At 41.8% G+C, this 22,039-nt stretch overlaps 1 protein-coding gene and 1 long non-coding RNA gene across 4 annotated transcripts; one reads left to right on the top strand and one right to left on the bottom strand.

Moving 5' to 3' along the window:
• Window positions 1–2,266: 2,266 nt before the first annotated feature.
• LOC132672590 (uncharacterized) lies at window positions 2,267–14,164 on the bottom strand. The gene is made up of 4 exons (XR_009607584.3): window positions 13,281–14,164; window positions 11,289–11,378; window positions 4,945–5,464; window positions 2,267–4,302 (listed from the first exon to the last, which is right to left on the bottom strand). It is a non-coding gene; the product is annotated as an uncharacterized LOC132672590 (long non-coding RNA).
• Window positions 14,165–14,265: 101 nt separating this feature from the next.
• MED18 (mediator complex subunit 18) lies at window positions 14,266–21,826 on the top strand. 3 transcript variants are annotated; one of them, XM_060624766.3, is made up of 3 exons: window positions 14,266–14,427; window positions 15,013–15,155; window positions 20,899–21,825. In XM_060624766.3, exons 2-3 carry the CDS (start codon window positions 15,083–15,085, stop codon window positions 21,450–21,452), a joined length of 627 nt encoding a protein of 208 aa, XP_060480749.1. In that variant the 5' UTR covers window positions 14,266–14,427; window positions 15,013–15,082; the 3' UTR covers window positions 21,453–21,825. The 3 variants fall into 3 exon arrangements, with proteins under 3 accessions (XP_060480749.1, XP_060480748.1, XP_060480750.1); XM_060624765.3 differs by having other exon boundaries at window positions 14,266–14,440; XM_060624767.3 differs by lacking the exon at window positions 14,266–14,427 and adding an exon at window positions 14,447–14,735 and having other exon boundaries at window positions 20,899–21,826.
• Window positions 21,827–22,039: the final 213 nt, after the last annotated feature.

Below are 22,039 nucleotides of genomic sequence, written 5' to 3'. Positions count from 1 at the left end.
TATTTTTGGGACAGAGAGAGACAGAGCATGAACGGGGGAGGGGCAGAGAGAGAGGGAGACACAGAATCGGAAACAGGCTCCAGGCTCCGAGCCATCAGCCCAGAGCCTGACGCGGGGCTCGAACTCACAGACCGCGAGATCGTGACCTGGCTGAAGTCGGACGCTTAGCCGACTGCGCCACCCAGGCGCCCCGCTTTTTGTTTTTTAAATAGCTTATTGAGATGAAATTCACATAACATAAAATCAACCACTCTAAATGCCATAGTTCAGGGGCATTTAGTACATTCACAATGTTGTGCAAACATTCCTCTAATTCCAAAATGTTTCCTAGTCACTTCAGGGTAAAACCCCTTCCTCTTTAAGTAGTTTCTCCCGTCTCCTCTTGCCCTAGTCCCTTGGAAACATCATTCTGCATTTTGAGTGTTTCATATAAATGGAATCATACAATATATGGCCTTTTTAATGTTTATTTACTATTGAGAGACAGAGAGACACAGAGCGTGAGCAGGAGAGGGGTAGACAGACGGGGAGACACAGAATCTGAAGTAGGCTCCAGGCTCTGAGCTGTCAGCACAGAGCCTGACGCGAAGCTCGAACTCACGAACTGTGAGATCATGACCTGAGCCGAAGTCAGTCGCCTAAGCAACTGAGGCAACCATGTGCCCCATTGTGCGTGGCTTCTTTCACTTAGCATAATGTGTTTTGAGGTTCATCTATGTTGTAGCATGTATCAGTACTTCATGCATTTTTATGACTGAATAAAATGTTATTGGGGCGCCTGGGTGGCTCAGTCAGTTGAGTGTCCGACTTCAGCTCAGGTCATGATCTCACACTCCGTGGGTTCGAGCCCCGCGTCGGGCTCTGTGCTGTCAGCTCAGAGCCTGGAGCCTGCTTCAGATTCTGTGTCTCCCTCTCTCTCTGCCCCTCCCCTGCTCATGCTCTGTCTCTCTCTGTCTCAAAAATAAATTAATAAAAACATTAAAAAAATGTTATTATATGTATATACCACAATTTGTTTGTTCAGTCACCCATTGATGAGCATTTGAACTGTTTCTACCTGTTGGCTATTGTGACTAGTGCTGCTATGGACAGGTGTGCACGTGTACTTGTTTAAGTGCTTGTTTTCAATTATTTTGGGTATATAGCTAGCAGTGGAATTTCAGGGGCATAGGGTATTTCTATGTTTAACTTTTTGGGGAACTGCCAAATTGTTTTCCTCAGAGGGTAAACCATATTGTAGTCCCACTGGCAACGTATGAGGGTTTCCAACTTCTCTACATCCTCACCAACACTTATTTTCCTTTTTTTTTTTTTAATGCTTACTAATTTATTTTAAGAGAGAGAGAGCATGAGCCTGAGTGGGAGAGGGATAGAGAGAGAGGGAGAGAGAAAGAGGGAGAGAGAGAGAATCCCAAGCAGGCTCCATGCTGTCAGTGTAGAACCCAATGTGGGGTTTGATCCCACGACACTTGAAGGGGTACCTCCTTGTGGTTGTTTTTTTTATTTCACTTGCAGCTAAAGATATTGAAATTGATGCAAGTGTTAATGGTGGTAGAATTAACGGTTATGTCAAGTATTTTCTTCATTTTGATTACCTATATTTTCTAAATTTTCTGTAATCATACTAATATTTATGAAGTCCTTACAATGTACCAGGCACTGAACGTAGACATTTATATGCATAATATCATTTGTTTCTCATAACAAATCTATAAGTCAAGTAAAAGCTGAGTCAGACAGGAAACATAATCTATCCTAGGACACGGAGCTAATAAAAAATGGTGGAGGCATAATTTGAACACAGGGCCCAGGATTTTAAAAAAAAATTTTTTTTACATTTATTTATTTTTGATAGAGAGAGACAGAGCGCAAGTGGGGGAGGGGCAGAGAGAGAAGGAGACACAGAATCCAAAGCAGGCTCCAGGCTCTGAGCTGTCAGCACACAGCCCAACGTGGGGCTCGAACTCACAAACTGTGAGATCATGACCTCAGCCGAAGTCGGAAGCTTAACCGACTGAGCCACCCAGGCGCCCCAACTCAGTTTTCTTATCTTAAAACGGAGCTATAGAATATCTACATTATTGGGTTGAGGGGTTAATGCACGTAAAATGCTTTAAAATAGTGCCTGACAGGGAGCCTGGGCGGCTCAGTCAGTTGAGCGTCTGACTCTTGGTTTCAGCTTAAGTCATGATCTCATAGTTCGTGGGATCAAGCCCACATCAGGCTCTATGCTGAGCATGGAGACTGTTTGAAGTTCTCTCTCTCTCTCCATCTACCCCTCTCCCCTCTCGAAAACAAAATAATAATAATAATAATAATAATAAAATAAAATAGTGCCTGACATATAGCAAATGCTAAGTTTAGTTGTTATTACATTGTTATTATTCCAGAATTAAATAAGAAGGCCCTTAAACAACAGCAGTGTCTGGTAAGTATTCACTAAATGTTAGCTCTTAGTGTTATTTTTAACAACTTTATTGAGATACAGCTTACATACATAAATAACGTTACATAATTTGGTATAGTCACAGAGTTGTGCGATCATCACCATGATCAATTTTAGAACATTTTCATCACCCCCACAAGAAACCCTATACCTCTTAGCCATCACCCCCCAATCCTGACGTCCCCCAACGCTAGGCAACCACTGATACATTTTCTGTCCCTCTAGATTTGTGTATTTTGTTCATTTTATATAAATGGAACCGCACAATAAGAAGTCCTTTTGTGACTGGCTTCTTTCATGTAGCATAATGTAGCATTATTTATTTTTATTTTATTTTATTTATTTATTTATTTATTTTCTTGAGTTTATTTATTTATTTTGAGAGAGAGAGGCAGAGAGAAAATCCCAAGTAGGCTCTGTGTTATCAGTGCAGAGCCTGACATAGGGTTCAAACTCACAAACCCGTGAGATCATGACCTGAGCTGAAACCAAGCATCCTCTAGCTTAACCCACCGAGCCACCAGGTGCCCCTCTTCTCCTTCCTTCTTATAAAGATTCCTGTGCTGGGGCACCTGGGTGTTTCAGTCCGTTAAGCATCTGACTTTGGCTCAGGTCATGATCTCGTGGTTTGTGAGTTTCAGCCCAGCATCGGGCTCTGTGCTGACAGCTTAGAGCCTGGAGCCTGCTTCGGATTCTGTGTCTCTGTCTCTCTCTCTGCCCCTCCCCCGCTCATTAGCGCGCTTCAAGATTCCTGTGCTTACATTTAGGGCACACCCAGATAATCTTAACATCCTTAATTTAATCACTTCTATGAAGTCGCTTTTGCCATATAAGGTAACATTGACCAGTTCCAGATTAGGATCTGAATATTTTGGGGAACCAATTTTCAGTCTACCAGACTCCTTGATTCTAATATTAGGAAATAAATCCAGTAACCAATGGAATAGCAATGAAAAAACCTGGCTTGGAGTATATCTGGTTGCTTTCTTACCACTTCTGCCTGAGTGCCTCTTCAATATAAATCCTTTCAGTTCAGAAGGGAAAATTTTGGTTTGGAGTAGAGGAAGAGGAAGACCTTGGCACAGGATCCTAATAACAACTTATGGAGAATTTTCTATGTTTCAAGAAATTTACATCTTTTATTTCTAAAAGATAATTTTGAAAAAATGGGCATTTTATAGAATAAGGAAATTGAAATCCACCAAGAGTAAACCACCTGTCCAAGCTCACAAGGACAATAAACAGCACAGCTAGGATCTGAACTCAGGTCTGCCTAACGGGGACACCAAAAGCCCAGGACCTGGCTATCAATTTCAAACTGCCTCTTGAGAAATAGGAGCTCCCCAGCCTCTAATACATTTCCCTCTTCCTGACATTGACCCTGGTTGGTTATTAGGTCAGAATAACAACAAGAAGATGTTGTATACAACTCAGGCACCCCAGTTCAATCATCTGTGACGCCTCAGGGGCTAGAGTTCACAGTCTGTGCTTGGCACCCCCTGTCAGGGCTTTGACAGGCAATGTGTTTGTTAGACAGGATGTCCTTTCGAGGCTCAACCAAACAGCCCTAGCCCGTCTGAGCTGACCAGCAGAACAGGCCCCCAGGCTGAGTCACCACCCACATGTTTCACAACCTGTTTGTGCATTGAAGCAGCAGGAACAAGGAAGGTCACTCTGGGTGGCTAGTGTCTTCTTTAGCTCCTGGACAGAAAGGTGGCTCCCAGTACCATGTATAAGGAGATCTTGGCTCACCCTATGCCCGACCAATATTCAGCCAGAGGTTTCTTCGATTCTTCTAGGCTCTCTCTTTGACCAGAGAGAACCAAGGGAAGTTTCAACAAGCCTCAGTTCCTCATCTGTAAAATGGGAAGTGTATGCATTTTTTTTAAAGATTTCATTTTTTATGTAATCTCTACACCCAATGTGAAGCTTAAACTCAAGAGTTGCACACTCCTCCAACTGAGCCAGCCAGGAGCCCCGAAAATGTATAAATATTTAAATTATTGTACATTCAACATGCACCATATAATTTAATATTTACAGCAAACCAGTGAAGTAGATGCTATTATTTCATTTCACAAATGCAGATGCTGAACATTAGAGATGTTCTATCACAGAGCTAGCTAGTGAAAGGTCAAGAACTAACCAAAAAAAAAAAAAAAAAAAACTGACCACAAGTCTGTACAACTAAAGAGCTTGGGTTCAGAAGGAAAGAGCAAGAGGAAAGTCTAGCCAGTTTTTGGGCTTCCCATTCTATGCTGAGTCATTTAGGCAAGTCCCTTCTGCTCCTTGGACCTTGATTTCCCCATGTGCTCTATCAGGTTGGGGGGAGGGAGCTGAACTGGGCCTGAAAGCTCACTTTTAAGTCTATGGGCCTAAGGTTTCACGTGAGAAGTACTTTCCCTAAGTCACCCCTTTGGTATGGTCTCCATTTCCTGCACAGCCCATTTTTGCCTCTTTTGGGGGAAGAATAGACAACAGTGATGAATTCTTCTAACCTGGAGATCTCTCAGAAAGTCTCAGCTCTTGCTTACAGTTTTTTCATGACTTCCATTGAGCCATGTCCATATCCGTAGAACTGGGACGGCCACTATACCAGCAACCCAGTCACCGCACATACCACCCTGCGAGATGTGTCATGTACATTTCCTTTTATCTTCATAATGGCTGGAGGAGACGATGTCACTGCTTGAGGTCACCCAGCTTACAAAGGTGGAGTTGGCATCCCAGCCTAGGTGACGGGGGTCTGCTTCTTTGTCCTTTGCTGGACACTGCCCTTCTTCCTATCTCTTATTACTGATGGTGGGAGAATGGACTGAAACGAATTAAAAGCACTTGGTGAACTGGGGATTGCTGTGCTCATGTGCACCATTAAGGGCTACCATTAGTTCTCTTTTTCTCACTGTAGTAGGAGCTGGGATCTGAGGCCTCAACCATTCTTGCATCTGCAGATAGCTCGAAGGTGGGACCTTCTATGGGTTTTTGGTGCATAGTTGCCAATGGAGATAATTCCATTCACTATAAACAAACAAATGGCAGCAATTAACAAGCAGGAAGGACAACGATATTGAGAATTAGCTCCCTGGTTGACTGGTCCTTATGAAGGACCCTGTGCCCACTTCCTCCTTTGTTTATTGGCAGCTTTTCTCTGCCATGATGATTGTTGTCATTGCCACATTCTCACTCTTGCACCCAAGGAAATGGGAAGAAAGAACCCTAAGAGCAAGCAGAAAAGCCAGTCAAACACAATTCTTTATCACTTCTTTCTACTAAAATGTAGGCTCTGTCAGGGGAGGGATTGAGGCTGTCCTGTTTGTTCTTTTTTTTTTTTTTTTTTTGGAGCAAAAAAAAAAGGTGATTTTATTAAAGCACGGGGTCAGGACCCATGGGTAGAAAGCACTGCCTGTTCTGCTTATTCTTATATTCCAAGAGCCCAGAACAATGCTTGGCCTACAACAGGCACACAATTAAGTGTTGACTGAACGATATGTCACAGTGTGCTTGCTATGTCCATACAGGGACATACCAACTTTCCTTAAAATTTTCTTTACATTAGTTCTCTTTTTAATGCTTATGCCCTGCCCCCTCAGCCAGGCTACTTAAAGGCAGTGTCTGAAAACACCTATTACATGCTAAGCACCAGTACCATATATCTCTATGGGTATATATCATCTATATTCTATCTATCATCTATCTTCATAGCAATCTTTTCAAGTAGGTAATCTCCTTGTTTTACAGGTTAAGAAAGACTCAGAGTGCTCCCCTGCTAGAACCTCCAAACAAGCTCTCAAGAAAGACTCAGAGAGAGGTGCCTGGCTAGCTCAGTTGGTACAGCATATGACTCTTGATCTCAGGGTTGTGAGCTCAAGTCTCATGTTGGGTGTGGAGCTTACGAAAGAAAGAAAGAAAGAAAGAAAGAAAGAAAGAAAGAAAGAAAGAGAAAGAAAAAGAAAGAAAGAAAAAGAAAGAAAGAAAGAAGGAAAGAAAGAAAGAGAGAAAGAGAAAGAAAGAAAAAGAAAGAAGCAAAGAAAGAAAGGAAAGAAAGAAAGAGAAAGAAAGAAAGAAAGAAAGAAAGAAAGAAAGAAAGAAAAAGAAAGAAGGAAAGAAAGAAAGAAAGAAAGAAAGAAAGAAAGAAAACAGATTCAGAGAAATCAAGTACCAGCTCAAGGCCACACACCAGTACATAGCTGGGTCCAGATGTGACCTGCGTTTGCTTGTTTGTTAATCCATGTTTAACAGAGTACAAATCCCACAATGATATTGGGAATAGTTAAAATTTTAATTGATACTTGTCACCTGCCAAGTGTATCAGTCAATCCTTATAAAAACCTTAGAGGAAATTACTAGTATTCTCTCCACTGGAGAGATGAGGGCATGAGGTTTGCAGAGGCAAAGTAAGTTGCCCAAGTTTACATGGCTTAGACAGTGATAAACTTTAAATGAAAAAAAAAAATTTAGGGGCACCTGGGTGGCTCAGTCGCTTAAGCGTCCGACTTCTGCTCAGGTCATGATCTCGTGGTTCGTGAGTTTGAGCCCCATGTCAGGCTCTGTGCTGACAGCTCGGAGCCTGGAGCCCGCTTCTGATTCTGTGTCTCCCTCTCTCTCTGCCCCTCCTCCGCACATGCTCTGTCTCTCTCTGTCTTTCAAAAATAAATAAATAAACATTAAGAAAAAAATTTTAAGTAAATTCTACCTCCAACGTGGATCTCGAACTCACAACTCTAAGATCAAGAGTCATATGTTCTACCAACTGAGCTAGCCAGGCACCCTGACAGTGAGAGAATTTTAACCCAAACAGCCTGACTCCAGGGCCCATCTTAAACCCTAAGCAAGAGTGTGTTAACCCACACCTTTCTGCTTCTCCATGGAATCTCCTTGGGCTCCTTTCTACCCTCTGGGCTGGACCCAGAGTCTCCTCCAGGAAATGTTTGAGTTGATAATGCAGATAATAGCATATGACTCTCTGACCCAAGGAAGGGGTTAATGATGATGAAATCTTAGGGGACCAAAAGCAAACCCTCTTCCTTCTAAAGACAGCACATGGCAGACTCACAATGCTTCCAGGTCTGAGACTGGAAGACCACCACCTGCTCCAGAAGGCTGGTATGAGGAGTAAATGAGGGATCCAGACTCACAAAAAGTGCTTCCAACAGAGCCCGGTATGGTACCCAGTAAGCAAGCACTAGAAGGGAGCTGTCAAAGGGCCTCCATCTAGGGAATTCGAGACCCAGTGGGTTAATTATCCTCAGGCAGAAACCACACTGACTTCCCCAGACAGACCTGAGAGGGGAGAAACCCAAACAGACAGTTACAGTTCAGCTAAAATAGGGCTAATCTTTAATCTTTTATGGATACATGTAACACATTAACTATTATAGCCTATCCCCTCGAGGCACCTCAACACCTGGTCAACCAGAGGCCGGGGTTAGGTTGGCTGGGCTAAGTGGAAAGGAGCAGGTAAATAGGCCAATTACCCTTCTGCAACAGACTTTCTTAGGTCCTTGCCTTGAGATTAAGAGGATGAAATGGCTGATGCTGCCTGTCATACAAGGGGCGGGGTAGGGAGATGAACTCTTGAGTCAGCAGCCAGTGAATATTACCGGGCACAAAATAACCTGGGATGTTTTACCAGACTCTCAGCAAACCAAACTCCTTAAGAGCAAGAATTGTATCATTTATTATTTGTCATTGGGTGTTTGCTGTTGGTAGTTACTATTAATAATGATGTCATTGTTTCCATAATATGAAAAAAAAAATCCAAAGGTAAAGAATTACTAAGGCTAGATGTCTCTGTGAATTTTGAAGTCATAAGGGTTCAACTACCATATTTTTTCAACTTGAAGATGTACTTTGTGTCCATGTTTATCAGGCTTTGTTTTATAATAGTACTTGTAGATGGAGCTGTTTCTCAATTGCCTGAAATTCTGTTATTATGTAAAAGCTGTGACTTAGAGTGAATAGTGTCTAAGAATCAAGGTGATAGAATAGATCAATCTCCCACTCCAGGCAAGAATTCCTCCTACCATAATCTCTGCCTCAATACTTCTACTGAAAGGGGTTTACTTCTCATCCAGACAGTCATTTTCACTCCTAGACACCAGCACTGGGGTTCCTATATGTGTTCTTCATATAAAGCTGAAATCTGTCTCCCTATAATTTCCACCCAGCATTTCTAATCCTGTCCTTTGGAACTACACAAAAGAAGTCAAATTTTTCTTAGAATCAGAGAATCTTAGGATAGTAAGCAAAATCTCTGGAGGCAGACAGATCTGAGTTTTAATACTGACTCTACCAGTTATTAGCAAGCAACTTAACTTCTCCCTCATCTGTCAAGTGGGTTAAAGTGCTAAGAGATTGAAATGAGATTAATATGTATAAAGTCTCTGATACCTGATGCTCAATAAATGTCAGATACTTCCTTCCTCTTCTCCACCCTCATTGCTGATTTCATCATAATTTCATATACTTGAAGACAGATGTTATATTGCACCCTTCTCAAGTCTTTTCCAAATTAAACACTCCCCAGTTTCTAAACCATTCTCCTAATAGTAACTCTGATTCATTACATACCTACAACACACAGTATGTGTCATGCACTGCCAAAGGCCTAACAAGTTAAATAACTTGCCTGAGGCCACATAAGCAGTGTCTGGGATTCAAGCCTAGATCTGTCTGGCTCTAAAGCTACATCTTCAAATCTAGATCCTATAGTAATGCTGTACAATTGCAATAAAATGCTAGCCACATATGTAATTCAAAGTAATCTAGTAGTTATATTTTAAAAAGTAATAAAAAAGGGAAAAATTAAACTTAATGATATATTGTATTAAATTCCAAATACCCCATCAACATGTGATCAATTTAAAGAGTATTATGCAGGATTCCTGGGGGGTTCAGTCGGTTAAGCATCTGACTCTTGGTTTCGGCTCAGGTCGTGATCTCACGGTTCATGAGTTCAAGCCCCACATCGGGCTCCACTCTGACAGCATACAGCCTGCTTGGGATTCTCTCTCTCCCTCTCTCTCTCTCTCTCTGCCCCTCCCCTGCTTGCTCTCTCTCTCAAAATAAATAAACTTAAAAAAATTTAAAGTATGACACTTCACATTCTTTTTATCATAGTAAGTCTTCATAACCCCATGTATATCTTATGGGCATAACAGATCTAGCCAGATTTCAAGTGGTTAGTAACCACACGTGGTTTGTGGCTGCCACACTGGATAGCACATACTAGAGCAAAATTGCAGTGTCCCTGGCCTGGAATCTAAGGACTTAGGTTTCCCACCCCCAAATCCAGTGCTGGCTAAATATTGGAGACCAAGAAAATCATTTAATAATCCTTCTGCTAACCTCTGTTTTCTACTAATCATTCTGTCAACACAAACAATATTTATCAAGTGCCTGCACCGTGCCAGGCATTATTCCAGGAGCTGGGGATACTGCAGTGAACAAAACAAAGGCCCTGCTTTCACGGAGCTTGCTTATGACTTTAATGGGGTGGGGTGGATAAACAATTCAGTAAGTAAGCAGTATGTCGCCTAGTCAAACGTGCTATGAAGAAAAATAGAGCAGGAAATGAGGGAGGCACACTTCCTATAATTGCAAAAGACTTAAGATGAGAGTTATCTTTAACATGTTCAAGTAAGAGCAATGAGAAGAACGTGGCTGGAGCTGGGTTGGGGGGAGCAGGCACAGATGCGGATGGTGGGAATATGGTCAAAAAGGTAACATGTGATGGGGGCAGGTCATGTAGGCATAAGGAGGGCTTTGGATTTTGCTCTGAACGGAGGGATAACATGACTGATGAGGATGCTGGGGTTAATTAGGTTGAAAAGCAATGGTTATACCTTTTCCATAGGACTACACATATAGGAATCAGCCAATAAATGTCAGGTCATTCCTGGGGAAATATTAGTTTGTAACACTAAGAGTGAGGGTCTAGCATTGCATATAATGGTGGTGTAGATCTATCTTAATTCCCATCAGGCCACTCTTGAGAGCTGATGAAGAAACTGTGTATAGGTACATGTGTCTGGAAATTCATACTGATGGTCTGCTGTCCCAATGAAAACTGCTTAAAAACTGGTCCTAACTAACTCTTTGAGCCCAGTCTGGTGACTGGCTGGGAAGCATTAATGTATAAACTTTTCTCCTCCTTTGCTGGCACGAACTGTAGTAACTGGGGAAAGTCACTGTGGAGAAAGAGCCCAGGAATTCAGAAGGAAGCATGATAAAGAGACAAGCTTGGTGTCAGAAAGAACTGAACTTGTGAATGAGTTCTGCCATTTTCTGGCATTTGGCTTTGGGTAAGTCACCTTACCTCTCTAAACCTCTTTTTCCTCTTCTGTAACATCGAGATGGTAATATGTACATTTTAGCAGTATTTGGCATATCTCCACACATATAGTGACAAGTTATTGGTGTAGAGCAACAGTTCAATAATCGGTAGTAATTGTGATGTTTTCAACAAAATTTTTGAACACGTACACACACAAAGCACATTATTATGAACTGAATGTTGTGTCTCCCCCCAAATTCGTGCGTTGAACCCCTACCCTCCAACGTAACAGTACTAGGAGGTGGGGCCTTTGGGAGGTGATTACGATTAGATGAGGTCATGATGGAAATGCCCCCCGTGAATAGAATTGGTGGTCTTATAAAAAGTCCTCTTATAAAAGTCCTGAGAAGTTTGCTTTACTCTGCTCTTCACCATGTGAGGATACAGGAAGTCAGCAACAGCGGCCCAGAAGTGGGATCTCACAGAACCCAACCCTGCTGGTACCCTAATGTCATACTTCTAGACTCCAGAACTGTGAAGAATAAATTTCTATTGTTTATAACTCACCCATTCGATGGCATTTTGGTATAGCAGCTCCAGCTAAGACACACATTATGTGAAGAAAATAATGATTCTTCCCTTCAGGACGTTCACAATCTGTACCAGGGAGATGAAACATGCACAAAATATATTCAATAAGACAGAATGGGCTTGCACATATGAGATACAAGATATAAAACCAATAACAGTTACAACCATTTATTGATTGCTTACAATAAGCCAGCCACTGCGCTAAGTGTTTCATAAACATCTCATTTTATTTTTGCAAATTCCACCTTAAAAAGTACTATTTTTATCTCTGTTTCACAAGAAAGGAAGCTGAGGCCCAGAGAGGGGAAGGGAGTTGCCCAAGGTAGCACAGCTGGGTAGTGGCAGAGGACAGAAGTGAGGCCCATTCTAGGCTCCAGGCCTCACATCCTCATCAGAAAAATCCATCCCTGTAACTCCTAGGCTTTGTCCAAGTTTTACCATTTTGTTCACAGATTTCCTGTCCATCTTTTTCTTTTTTAATTTAACCCTACTTTGAAATGCCAGCTAAAATATGGATAAATACTATGGTGCCTCAAGGGACCCATAATTCACTGGACTTTCCAAAGTTGGTGTCTGTATATGAAAAAAAGAGGGCCAGCAATTTTACAACCTCCTCCAGTCATTAGAGCGCTGAGAGCTTGTCATTCTGCCCAACATTGTGAATCACCAGGCAGATCAGGAGGCACATCCTAAGCCCTGGGGTATATGCAGCCTTAATAACCATCAGAGTCCTGTGCAAGGCCCAGTTTCTTAGCCGTCTTGTCTTCCTGTTCTACACTCTTTCAGGGTGATCTCAATTATTCTCATACCTTCAGCTACCATCTATCAGGCTCTGACTCTGAAATGACTACCTCCAGCCCAGCTCTCTCTCTTCTAACTCTGGCTGGGCACTACCACTTGTGTGTTTCATAAACACCTCATGCTCAATGTATCTACATATGAACTCACCTTTCCTGCCTCACCCACACTGCTTTGTGTTTCCTAGCTCAGAAAAAAAGCACTACCGTGGCCACCCCAGGTAGAAATCTAGACACCTGTGACTCCTTCTATCTTTAGCTCTGGTTAGTCATCAAATCATTCTGTATTTTTAAAATCTCTTTTTTCTTGCAATTATTTCTCAGTTGGAATTGCGTCAAAGCTCTTCACTGGTCTTCTTTCTCCAAGCTCTCCTTTCTCAAGCTTTTCTCCACATTGCAACCAGGGTGATCTTTTTATTTTGTATTATTTATTTTGAGAGAGTGAGTGGAAGGAGCAGACAAAGGGAGAGAGAGAGAATTCCAAGCAGGCTCCTCAGTGCAGAGACTGATGCACACTCGAACTCAAGAACTGTGAGATCATGACCTGAGCCAAAGTCCGACACTTAACCAAATGAGCCACTCAGGGGTCCCCCAGGTGATCTTTTTAAAGCTCACAAATTTCTTTAGACTGGCATGCAAATTCTTCCAGATTCGGGGCCTTACTCCTTCCCTGGACTCATTTATTTTGGCCCCTAACCTCAGATTCTATATCCTAATTCTACTTAACTCTGTGTCCTTTTGTACATGCTGTTCCCCTCACCTGAAACTCCCTTTCCTCTCTTCTTTATCTAACACCTATTGATCCTTCAGGTTACTCTGGGCTTTGATGACCTTTTCCAGGAATCCTTCATTGATGCCCCCACGATGGATCAAGTGTCCTGCTTGCTTCCAAAGCAGCTGAGCTGTTGATACCTCATTTTTCTATTGAGTCAAATCACATGGTACAGGCTCCTTAGTTTGACCCTCTGATTCCCACAACTTGCCTATAAACTCTTTTGAGGGTACAGATGGGAGTCAACAGCTAACAGAAAGTCTGGAACAGTCTAGCCTTTCAAGAAATGTTCAATTAAAAAAAATGAATGGGAGGTGGTGTAGGTAACAGCGGGGGAACTAGACCTAGAAGTGCAAGTAAAGTAATTAAGAGAGAGGGCTCTGAAGTCAACCATCTTACGTTTGTATCGTAGTCTCTCCACTCCTTTGTACGCTAACAACTCGTTGCCTGGGTTTCCCCATCAGTGAAATTACAGTAATGATTGTACGTGGCTCATAGGGCTGCTGTGAGGGTCAAATATTAAATTTTGATACTCTGTTCAGTATTTTTTGCATTAAATTTGTAAAATATTGCATTAAAATATTATTTATCTTAGCCACTGAGTGTCTTTCTTTCTTTTGTGGCACCAACATTTTTATTTGCCCACTTTCCTGCTCTCTTTCAACATTATAAACATTAATGAAACATTACAAACCAAATTAATCTTTTTGATCCAAGGTTTTGTTAGGAACCATTATGTTACAAAGAGGTGGCAAATCTATGCCTACTTTTATGATTCTCTGGCCCCTCTCAACCTCTGGGTGTCACTTCTCTTGTCCTTTTCCGGCTGTCCTTAACAGCCACTGAATTTCTGGTGTCCCTTTGATTCTTTCATTACAGGAGAGTGCCTCATCCACTTCACTCTAGTCCTCACTTTGTCCGCACCTTATACACTCATCACAAATCAACGTTCAACAAACATTCGTTGAATTTACTTATCTCCCTATATTCTCAACCTGAAGTAAAATATATACAGTAAAGTGAACAAATATTAACTGTTTTGCTAAGCTCCCCAATTGTTCAGAACATTATACTTCGCAGTAAAGGGTGTCTTTTCACCCTCTCTCCTCTGCTTTCTGCAGCTCCCTTCCCCAGGCTCTCTTTTGCCCGTCAAGAGATTTCCTAAGGCAAAACTTTCCAGGTCGTCGAACTTGAAAAAATATCTTCCTACAGGGTGGCCTATGACATCAACGACACCGGTAAATCCCAGAGGAACGCTCCAAAAGAAGCCGCCGTCTCCCATACAGCAGCAAGGCATCTTGCGCATGCGCTTCTGCTTGCGAGCCAGAAAAGAGGAGCTTTTTATCCCTTCTCGGCACCCTTACGTCGGTGTGGCGATTTACGTGACGACCGCCTCTTGCCGGAAATGGAAAGACGAAGAAGAGGTGTTGCAACACCCAGAGGGCTTTAACTTTAGGGCTGGGGGCTAATTGTCGTTTAAAGGCTCCGACGTGCTGGGGTGAATATATTACCCATTTTGCGAGTAGAGACTACAGCGCGCCCGGAGGTGTGTTTCTAGTGTAAGTGGGCACGTGTCTTTGATGCTGACTTAAGGGACCTAAACCGTCCTCTTAAAAACACTTTCCGCCTCGCTGGCTTTGAAAGGCGTTTTCAGGGAGGCGGAACGCCTAGATTTTAGTCTGATCCAAGCTCTGCCACCGACTTCCTGTGTCCTTGGGCCCCTCTCCCAAAGACACAATATTTTCATCTATAAATTAAAGAGTAGACAAAGTCTCTTAAGTCACTTTTCGGGTCTGAATGTTATCGCATGTCACAAAGTCTTGGAGGTGAAATACAGTTGGCCCCATTTTATAGGTAAGACATTGAGTTCCAGGGTGAGAGGATTGATGACTTCTTCAAGATTGCACAGAAAACTTTTAGAGATTTCAGACTTTGAGACTAGAAGATTATGCTGTAACTCCATGACCAAGTCTCCTTTGTATATTTCTGTATCATCAGTTCCTGAAACGGGCCTATACCAGCTACTCAAAAAGTTTGGGTAAATGAATCTTTTGATGTCAAGGCCAATGACTCGAGCAGATCTGTTGTCTCTCCATCCTTCTGATGTATTAACAATGTAACTCTTCTTCAGGTGTTTCTTGTGCTTTACTTGACTGGGGACTCCGAAATCAGTTCTGTTGTTTTCAACTTAATCGGAGACCATGGAGGCACCTCCAGTCACCATGATGCCTGTCACTGGAGGCACCATTAATATGATGGAGTACCTGCTGCAAGGTAAGTGAACAAGGCAACTTGGATGGCCTGTTTTCCTCTTTCTGTTCGGCATCTGTGGAGGTGAGAGGCTGTTAAAGGCAGCCTGCATAATTTCTGGCACCCAGTAGACAACAACTTTTTAAGGTTTAAATGTTGGGGCGCCTGGGTGGCTTAGTCGGTTAAGCGTCCGACTTCAGCTCAGGTCACGATCTCGCGGTGCGTGAGTTCGAGCCATGCGTGGGGCGCTGGGCTGACGGCCCGGAGCCTGGAGGTTGCTTCCGATTCTGTGTCTCCCTCTCTCTCTGCCCCTCCCCCATTCATGCTTTGTCTCTCTCTGTCTCAAAAATAAATAAACGTTAAAAAAAAATATTTTTTAAAAAAAATAAATAAAGTTTAAATGTTAATTATGGTCACAAACACATAACATTAAATTAAGTGTACAGTTAAGTAATGTTAAGTGTATTCGCATTGTTGTATAGCTGATCTCTAGAATTTTTTTATCTTGCAGAACTTAAACTCTGTACCAATTAAACACTAATTGCTCCTTTCCCCTCCCCTCAGCCCTTGGTAACCACCTTTCTACTTTGTTTCTGATTTTGACTACTTTAGATACATCATATGAGTGGAATCATACAGTGTCTTTTTGACTGGCTTATTTTACTTGGCATTAATGTCCTTAAGGTTTATCCCTATTGTAGCGTGTGACAGGATTCCCCCTTTTTAAGGCCAAATAACATTTTATTGTGTGTAAATACGTTTTCTTTACCCATTCATCTGTCATTTGGGTTGCTTTCACCTCTTGGTTATCGCGAATAATGCTACAGCAAACATGGGTGTGCAAATATCTCTTCAAGATCCTGCTTTGAATTCTCAATATATGCACAGAAGTGGGATTATTGGATCCTATGGTGATTCCCTGATACTATTATTAGCTCCATCTTATAGATCAGGAAATAGGTAAAGCAGTTTTCCCAGATGAGAAAACTCCAGAGAGGGTAGTGATTTTCAGGAGGTCATATAATGTTTAGTGGAAGAATTTAGTCTTTAATTCAGATTATTCTTGTAATAACTTAGTATGAACAACATAAGGTTATTCTCATTCCTCAGGCTACCTCTCATTCAGTCCTTCCCAACTCAGTCAGTGCCACTGTTATTCACCAGTTGCAAGAACGAAACATTTAGGAGTCAATCTCTGTTTTTCACTTTACTCCCATAGCTAGTCCATCTCTAAGTCTTACTCATTTTACTTCCAAAGTATATTTAAATTTTTTTAATGTTTATTTATTTATTTTGAGAGAGAGCAAGAGAGCACAAGCAGGGGAGGGGCAGAGACAGAGGGAGAGAGAGAGTCCCAAGCAGACTCCCGCACTGTCAGTTCAGAGCCCGATGCAGGGCTTCAACCCACAAACTGTGAGATCATGACCTGAGCCAAGATCAAGAGTCAGACGTTTAACTGACTGAGCCACCCAGACGCCCCCCAAAATATATCTTAAATATGTATTTTCTGTACCTGTAGTACCACATCCTGGTTTATCATTGCTCTTCTGACCTACTTTCATAACCTTTTACTCACTACATTGCTTCCACTTTTGATTATCTGTCTCTTTCCAAATAACAGTCCATCTTTTTAAAAAATTGTCGTATTGGGGCACGTGGGTGTCTTACTCGGTTAAGCATCTGATTCTTAATCTCAGCCTGGGTCTTTTTTTTTTTTTTAGATTAAAAAAATGTTTATTTTTGAGAGAGAGTGAGTGGGGGAGGGGCATAGAGAGAGGGAGAGAGAGAGAAGAGAGAGAGAGAATCTCAAGCAGACTCCGCACACTGCCACATTTTGCCATATTTGCCTCCTTTTTTTTTTTTTTGCTATTTTTTTTCCTTTTTTCAGATTTTATTTTTAATCTCTACACCCAACATGGGGCTCAAACTTAACACTGAGATCAAGAGTCGCATGCTTTACTGAATATGCCAGCTTGGCACCCCTTTTTTGCTATTCTTTTAACATTTTTTTTTTTTATTTATTTTTGGGACAGAGAGAGACAGAGCATGAACGGGGGAGGGGCAGAGAGAGAGGGAGACACAGAATCGGAAACAGGCTCCAGGCTCCGAGCCATCAGCCCAGAGCCTGACGCGGGGCTCGAACTCACGGACCGCGAGATCGTGACCTGGCTGAAGTCGGACGCTTAACCGACTGCGCCACCCAGGCGCCCCTTCTTTTTTTTTTTTTTTTTTTTTAACATTTTTTTTTTCTTTTTTGCTATTCTTAAAGAAAATCTCTGACGTTATAACATTTTACCCCTAAACTCTTCAGTTTGCATCTCTAAAAAACAAGGATATTTTTCTTTAAAAAAAAAGTGTGTATTTATTTTTGAGAGAGGGAGTACACATGCAAGTGGGAGAGGAGCAGAGAGAGGGAGACAGGGTCCAAAGCAGATTCCACACTGACAGCAGAGAGCCAGATGCAGGGCTCAAACTCACAAACCGTGAGATCATAACCTGAGCCAAAGTCGGACGTTTAACCAACTGAGCCACCCCAGATGCCCCAAAGGATAATTTTCTTCATAGCCCTAATGCCATTATTATTATCTTAAGAAAATTAATAATATATTTCAATATCATCTAACATCTAGTCCATATTCAAAAGTTTCCCCCCAGTTGTGCCCAAAATGTGTTTTGGAACCAGGATGCAATCAAGTTTCATGCATTAGATTTGGTAATTGTGTCTCTTAAGTCTCTTTTAATTTGGATCAGTCTCCCCTCATTCACACTTTTTTTCTTCATGACCGTGTCTTGTTGAAGAGTCCATACCAGTTTTCCTGGAATGATTCTTTTATAGTATAAATCGGTCATGTCTTTCCCTTTTGTTGAAAATAAAGTGTGGAGCTCATAGCTGCCCTGGTGACCTTGGGGTAAAATACCACCCTCACCAGAGACTGTGTGTAAGGCCTACACACTGTGGCCCAGGCCACATCCCCCTTTCACTGGTGTCTTCCTTCTCACTCACTGCACTTCAGGCACACTGATACCTTTTCATTTTCTTGAATTCCCCAGCTCCTTTCCTGCCTCTGTGCCATAGAGCTTAATGATCTCTCTGCCTCAGTAGTTTTCTCCAGCTCTTTAAATAACCATCTCATTTTCATCCTCAGGTCTCAGCTCTGTTATATCCCCTTAGGGAGACCTTCTCTGACTCCCACCCCTCAGGTCTTTTCTCCACCCCCACCAATTGCTCTCTATCCCACCCCCCTTTTATTTCCTTGTATTTCTCTTCACATACTTATTTATTTTTTGTTTCCCCCACTAAATTCTAATCTCCATGAGGACATAGACCTCTACTTCCTAGCATAGTGCCTGGAATTCAAGTATAGGTTGAGGGGGCACCTGGGTGGCTCAGTCAGTTGAGCGTCTGACTTCTGCTCAGGTCATGATCTCCAGTTCAAGAGTTCGAGCCCCACATCGGGCCCACTGCTGTCAGCTTGTGGCCCACTTCGGATCCTCTCTCCCTCCCTCTCTGCCTCTCCCCCACTCTCTCTCTCTCAAAAATAAATAAACATTATTAAAAAAAAAAAAAAAAAGAAGTATAGGTTGAATGAACTTAAACACTTAAAAAGCTCTAATGTTTGAGGAATGAACAAACACGTCTGATACTGTCCCGAATGTAGGGTACAATGTATTGAATGTAGAACCTGTTCCCTGCTCCCATGATCTTCTATCCTGTATTTAATCTGTTATTGCTTTTCCTACAACACTGTCCATTGCCAAAAATTCATTCCTTTGAGTCCCATTATCAATGTTTACCACAGTAACAGTGTATACTCTTACTTTAACAGATTTATTCAATAAACATTTGAATATGTTCCTAGCAGCGGAGGAAGAAAGATGAATAAAGTATCAATGCACAGGGGAGTCTGGGTGGCTCAGTCAGTTATGTGTCCAATTTCAGCTCAGGTCAAGATCTCATGGTTCATGGGTTCGAGCCCTGTGACGGGCTCTGTGCTGACAGCTGGGAGCCTGGAGCCTGCTTCTGATTCTGTGTCTCCCTCTCTCTCTGCCCCTCCCCTGCTCGTGCTCTGTTTCTTTCTGTCTCTCAAAAATAAAAAATGTAAAAAAAAAAAAAAAAAAAAAAAAAAATTAAAAATTAAAAAAAGTATCAATACACAATTGATATATTGAAAGATGACAAAAGAATCGAAGTAATAATACTAAAAGAAACTAAAGAAGGGAGGTGGAAAGTGATCGGAGGGAGACCTGCAGTCTTCATTTAGGGTGATTAGAAAAGATGTCTCTGATAAAGTGATACTTGAGCAAAGACTGAAAGAAAGTGATGGGATGAGGCATGCAAATACTGGTGAGAAAAATGTTCTACGTGTAGGGAATAAGGGAAGGGGCTCTGAAGAGCAATACTTTATCAAATACTTGGCATTTTCAGGGAGTAGCAGGAAGATCACTGTGGCTGGAGAGAGTGATGTAGGGGGATAGTGAAGGAAATAATGCTGGACTGGTAGAGACCACAATGTATAGGGCCTTGTAGATGATAGTAAAGACTTTGGGATTTATTTTGAATGACACAGGAAGCCATTGGAGGGTTCTGAGCAGAAGAGTGTCATTATCTGCCTTCTATTCTAAAAAGAACATTTAGCTGTTGTGTGGAGAAGAAACAGGCAAGGGTAGAAGTAGCTATTGGAAAAAACAGGCAAGATATGAAGGAAACTTGGACCAGATGGAAATGAATGAGGGAGTGAGAAGTGGTTGGATTCTGCATGTATTTTAAACATATGGATTGGATGTAGGTGTGGGGGAAAGTAAGGACTCCAGATGATTCTGTGGTTTGGAGCCTGGGCAACTGGAGGCAGAGAGTTTCCATTGATTATGATGGAGAAGACTGCAGAAGGAATAGGATTCTGGAGGAAATCCCACAGCTGGATACTGAACATATGAAGGTGAAGATGTCTGTTAGGTATCAAAGTGGAGAAGGTGAGTAGACAGTTGGATATATGAGTCTGTGGTTCATGAGATATAAACATGGGAGTCCTCAGGCCATAGATGATATTTAAAGCCATAACATTAAATTAGGTCACCTAGGGAGGAAGAGATTGTTGATAAAGAGGACCAGGATTGAGTCCTAGGATCCTCTAGTAATTAGGGAAGATGAGAAAGACCCAGCAAAGTAGACTTAAAAGGAATGGTCAGTGAATTAGGTGAAGAACTAAGAGTTGTGTCCCAGAGGCCAAGAGAAGATAGATTTTAAAGTGGGTATAATCTAATAATCTTACCAAAATGCTGTTAGGAGGATGAATAAGAGAACAAAGATTAGTGTATTTCTATGGAGCATTTGGTTCTCTTACTTCGATATAGTGTGTAAAAAAGAAATGTTATAACCTATAGATGGAAAACTTGTGTTTGCTGGAAATAGAAGATAATTTTTTTAAATAAATGGCAACAAAAGAGTGTTGTTATTATTCTAGATAGATGCTCTTGCTGTTAAAGACTCTGAGCCCAAAGCCTGCTGGAGATTAGCATTTAGAGAAGGCCTAAGGACTTTCTAGTACCAGATAAGACAATGCAAAACACTGAAAGGGAATTAACTTTATCATAATGTTGTCCAATACTTTGGCAGTATAATCCCTCAAAAATCTCATATATTGGACCAGTACTTTACAGAACACTGCAGTAAACTGTTTTGGTTTTTCATTGAAGCTTTTTCAATCTTTTACTAATCCCAGTACCCTAAATTAAAGATGGGACTCAACAATGCTCTTTCCTTCTTCAGGAAGCGTTTTAGATCACAGTTTGGAAAGCCTCATCCACCGCCTTCGTGGTTTGTGCGACAACATGGAACCCGAGACTTTCCTTGACCATGAGATGGTATTCCTCCTTAAGGGCCAGCAGGCCAGTCCATTTGTTCTAAGGGCCCGGCGTTCTATGGATAGGGGAGGGGCACCCTGGCATCTGCGCTACCTGGGACAGCCAGAAATGGGAGACAAGAACCGCCATGCCCTGGTGCGAAATTGTGTGGACATTGCAACATCTGAGAACCTCACTGACTTCTTAATGGAAATGGGCTTCCGCATGGACCATGAGTTTGTCGCCAAGGGTCACTTATTTCGTAAGGGTATCATGAAGATTATGGTGTACAAGATCTTCCGCATCCTGGTGCCAGGAAACACAGACAGCACTGAGGCCTTGTCACTTTCTTATCTCGTGGAACTAAGTGTTGTTGCACCAGCTGGGCAGGACATGGTCTCTGATGACATGAGGAACTTTGCTGAGCAGCTGAAACCTCTGGTTCACCTAGAGAAAATAGACCCCAAAAGGCTCATGTGACTAAGACAGTCTGTCTGCCACTGGGGCCTGCCCTCACCTGTTACAAAAAAGAAAATGTAGTAAATTCCCCTTTCCACCACTGCCAGCCAGGCATTCTTCCCTCAGAAAGGAGGACAGTGAGAACTTAGTTGGTTCTTTGCACAGTTTTCCTCATGTGGCAAACTTGTGACAGGCTTTCCAGATTAAAGGCTCAGGATAACCTGAAGAATCTATCCAATTCCTCTGTATAAAGATGGAAAACCAGAATAAATTAGCTTTTAGAAAGAAAAATCTTTTGAATTTCTTTTTGCTATTTGTGTATCAGATTTGTAAAGTAGAGGCTGTGAGCTTGTATTAGTTGGTAATAAAGCCTATGAAGAAAAACATCTGTGATTTTGATTCTTTGTTACCCTGCTAATTTGGGGTAGATTAACTACCAGTTGGAACAAAAAAAAAAAAAAAAAAAAAGGTAGTTTTTAGTTTTATTATTTTTTTATTTTTATTTTTTTAATGTTCTTTTTTAAGTTTATTTATTTTGAGAGAGAGCAAGTGTGAGAGGAGGAGGGACAGGGAGAGGGAGAGAGAGAATCAGAAGCAAGCTCCACATA

Source organism: Panthera onca, chromosome C1 (genome assembly GCF_046562875.1).
Source record: "Panthera onca isolate mPanOnc1 chromosome C1, mPanOnc1 haplotype 2, whole genome shotgun sequence".
Taxonomy (NCBI): domain Eukaryota; kingdom Metazoa; phylum Chordata; class Mammalia; order Carnivora; family Felidae; genus Panthera; species Panthera onca.
Note: the sequence above shows the minus strand (reverse complement) of the source record. Positions and strands in the feature narration are given on the sequence as shown.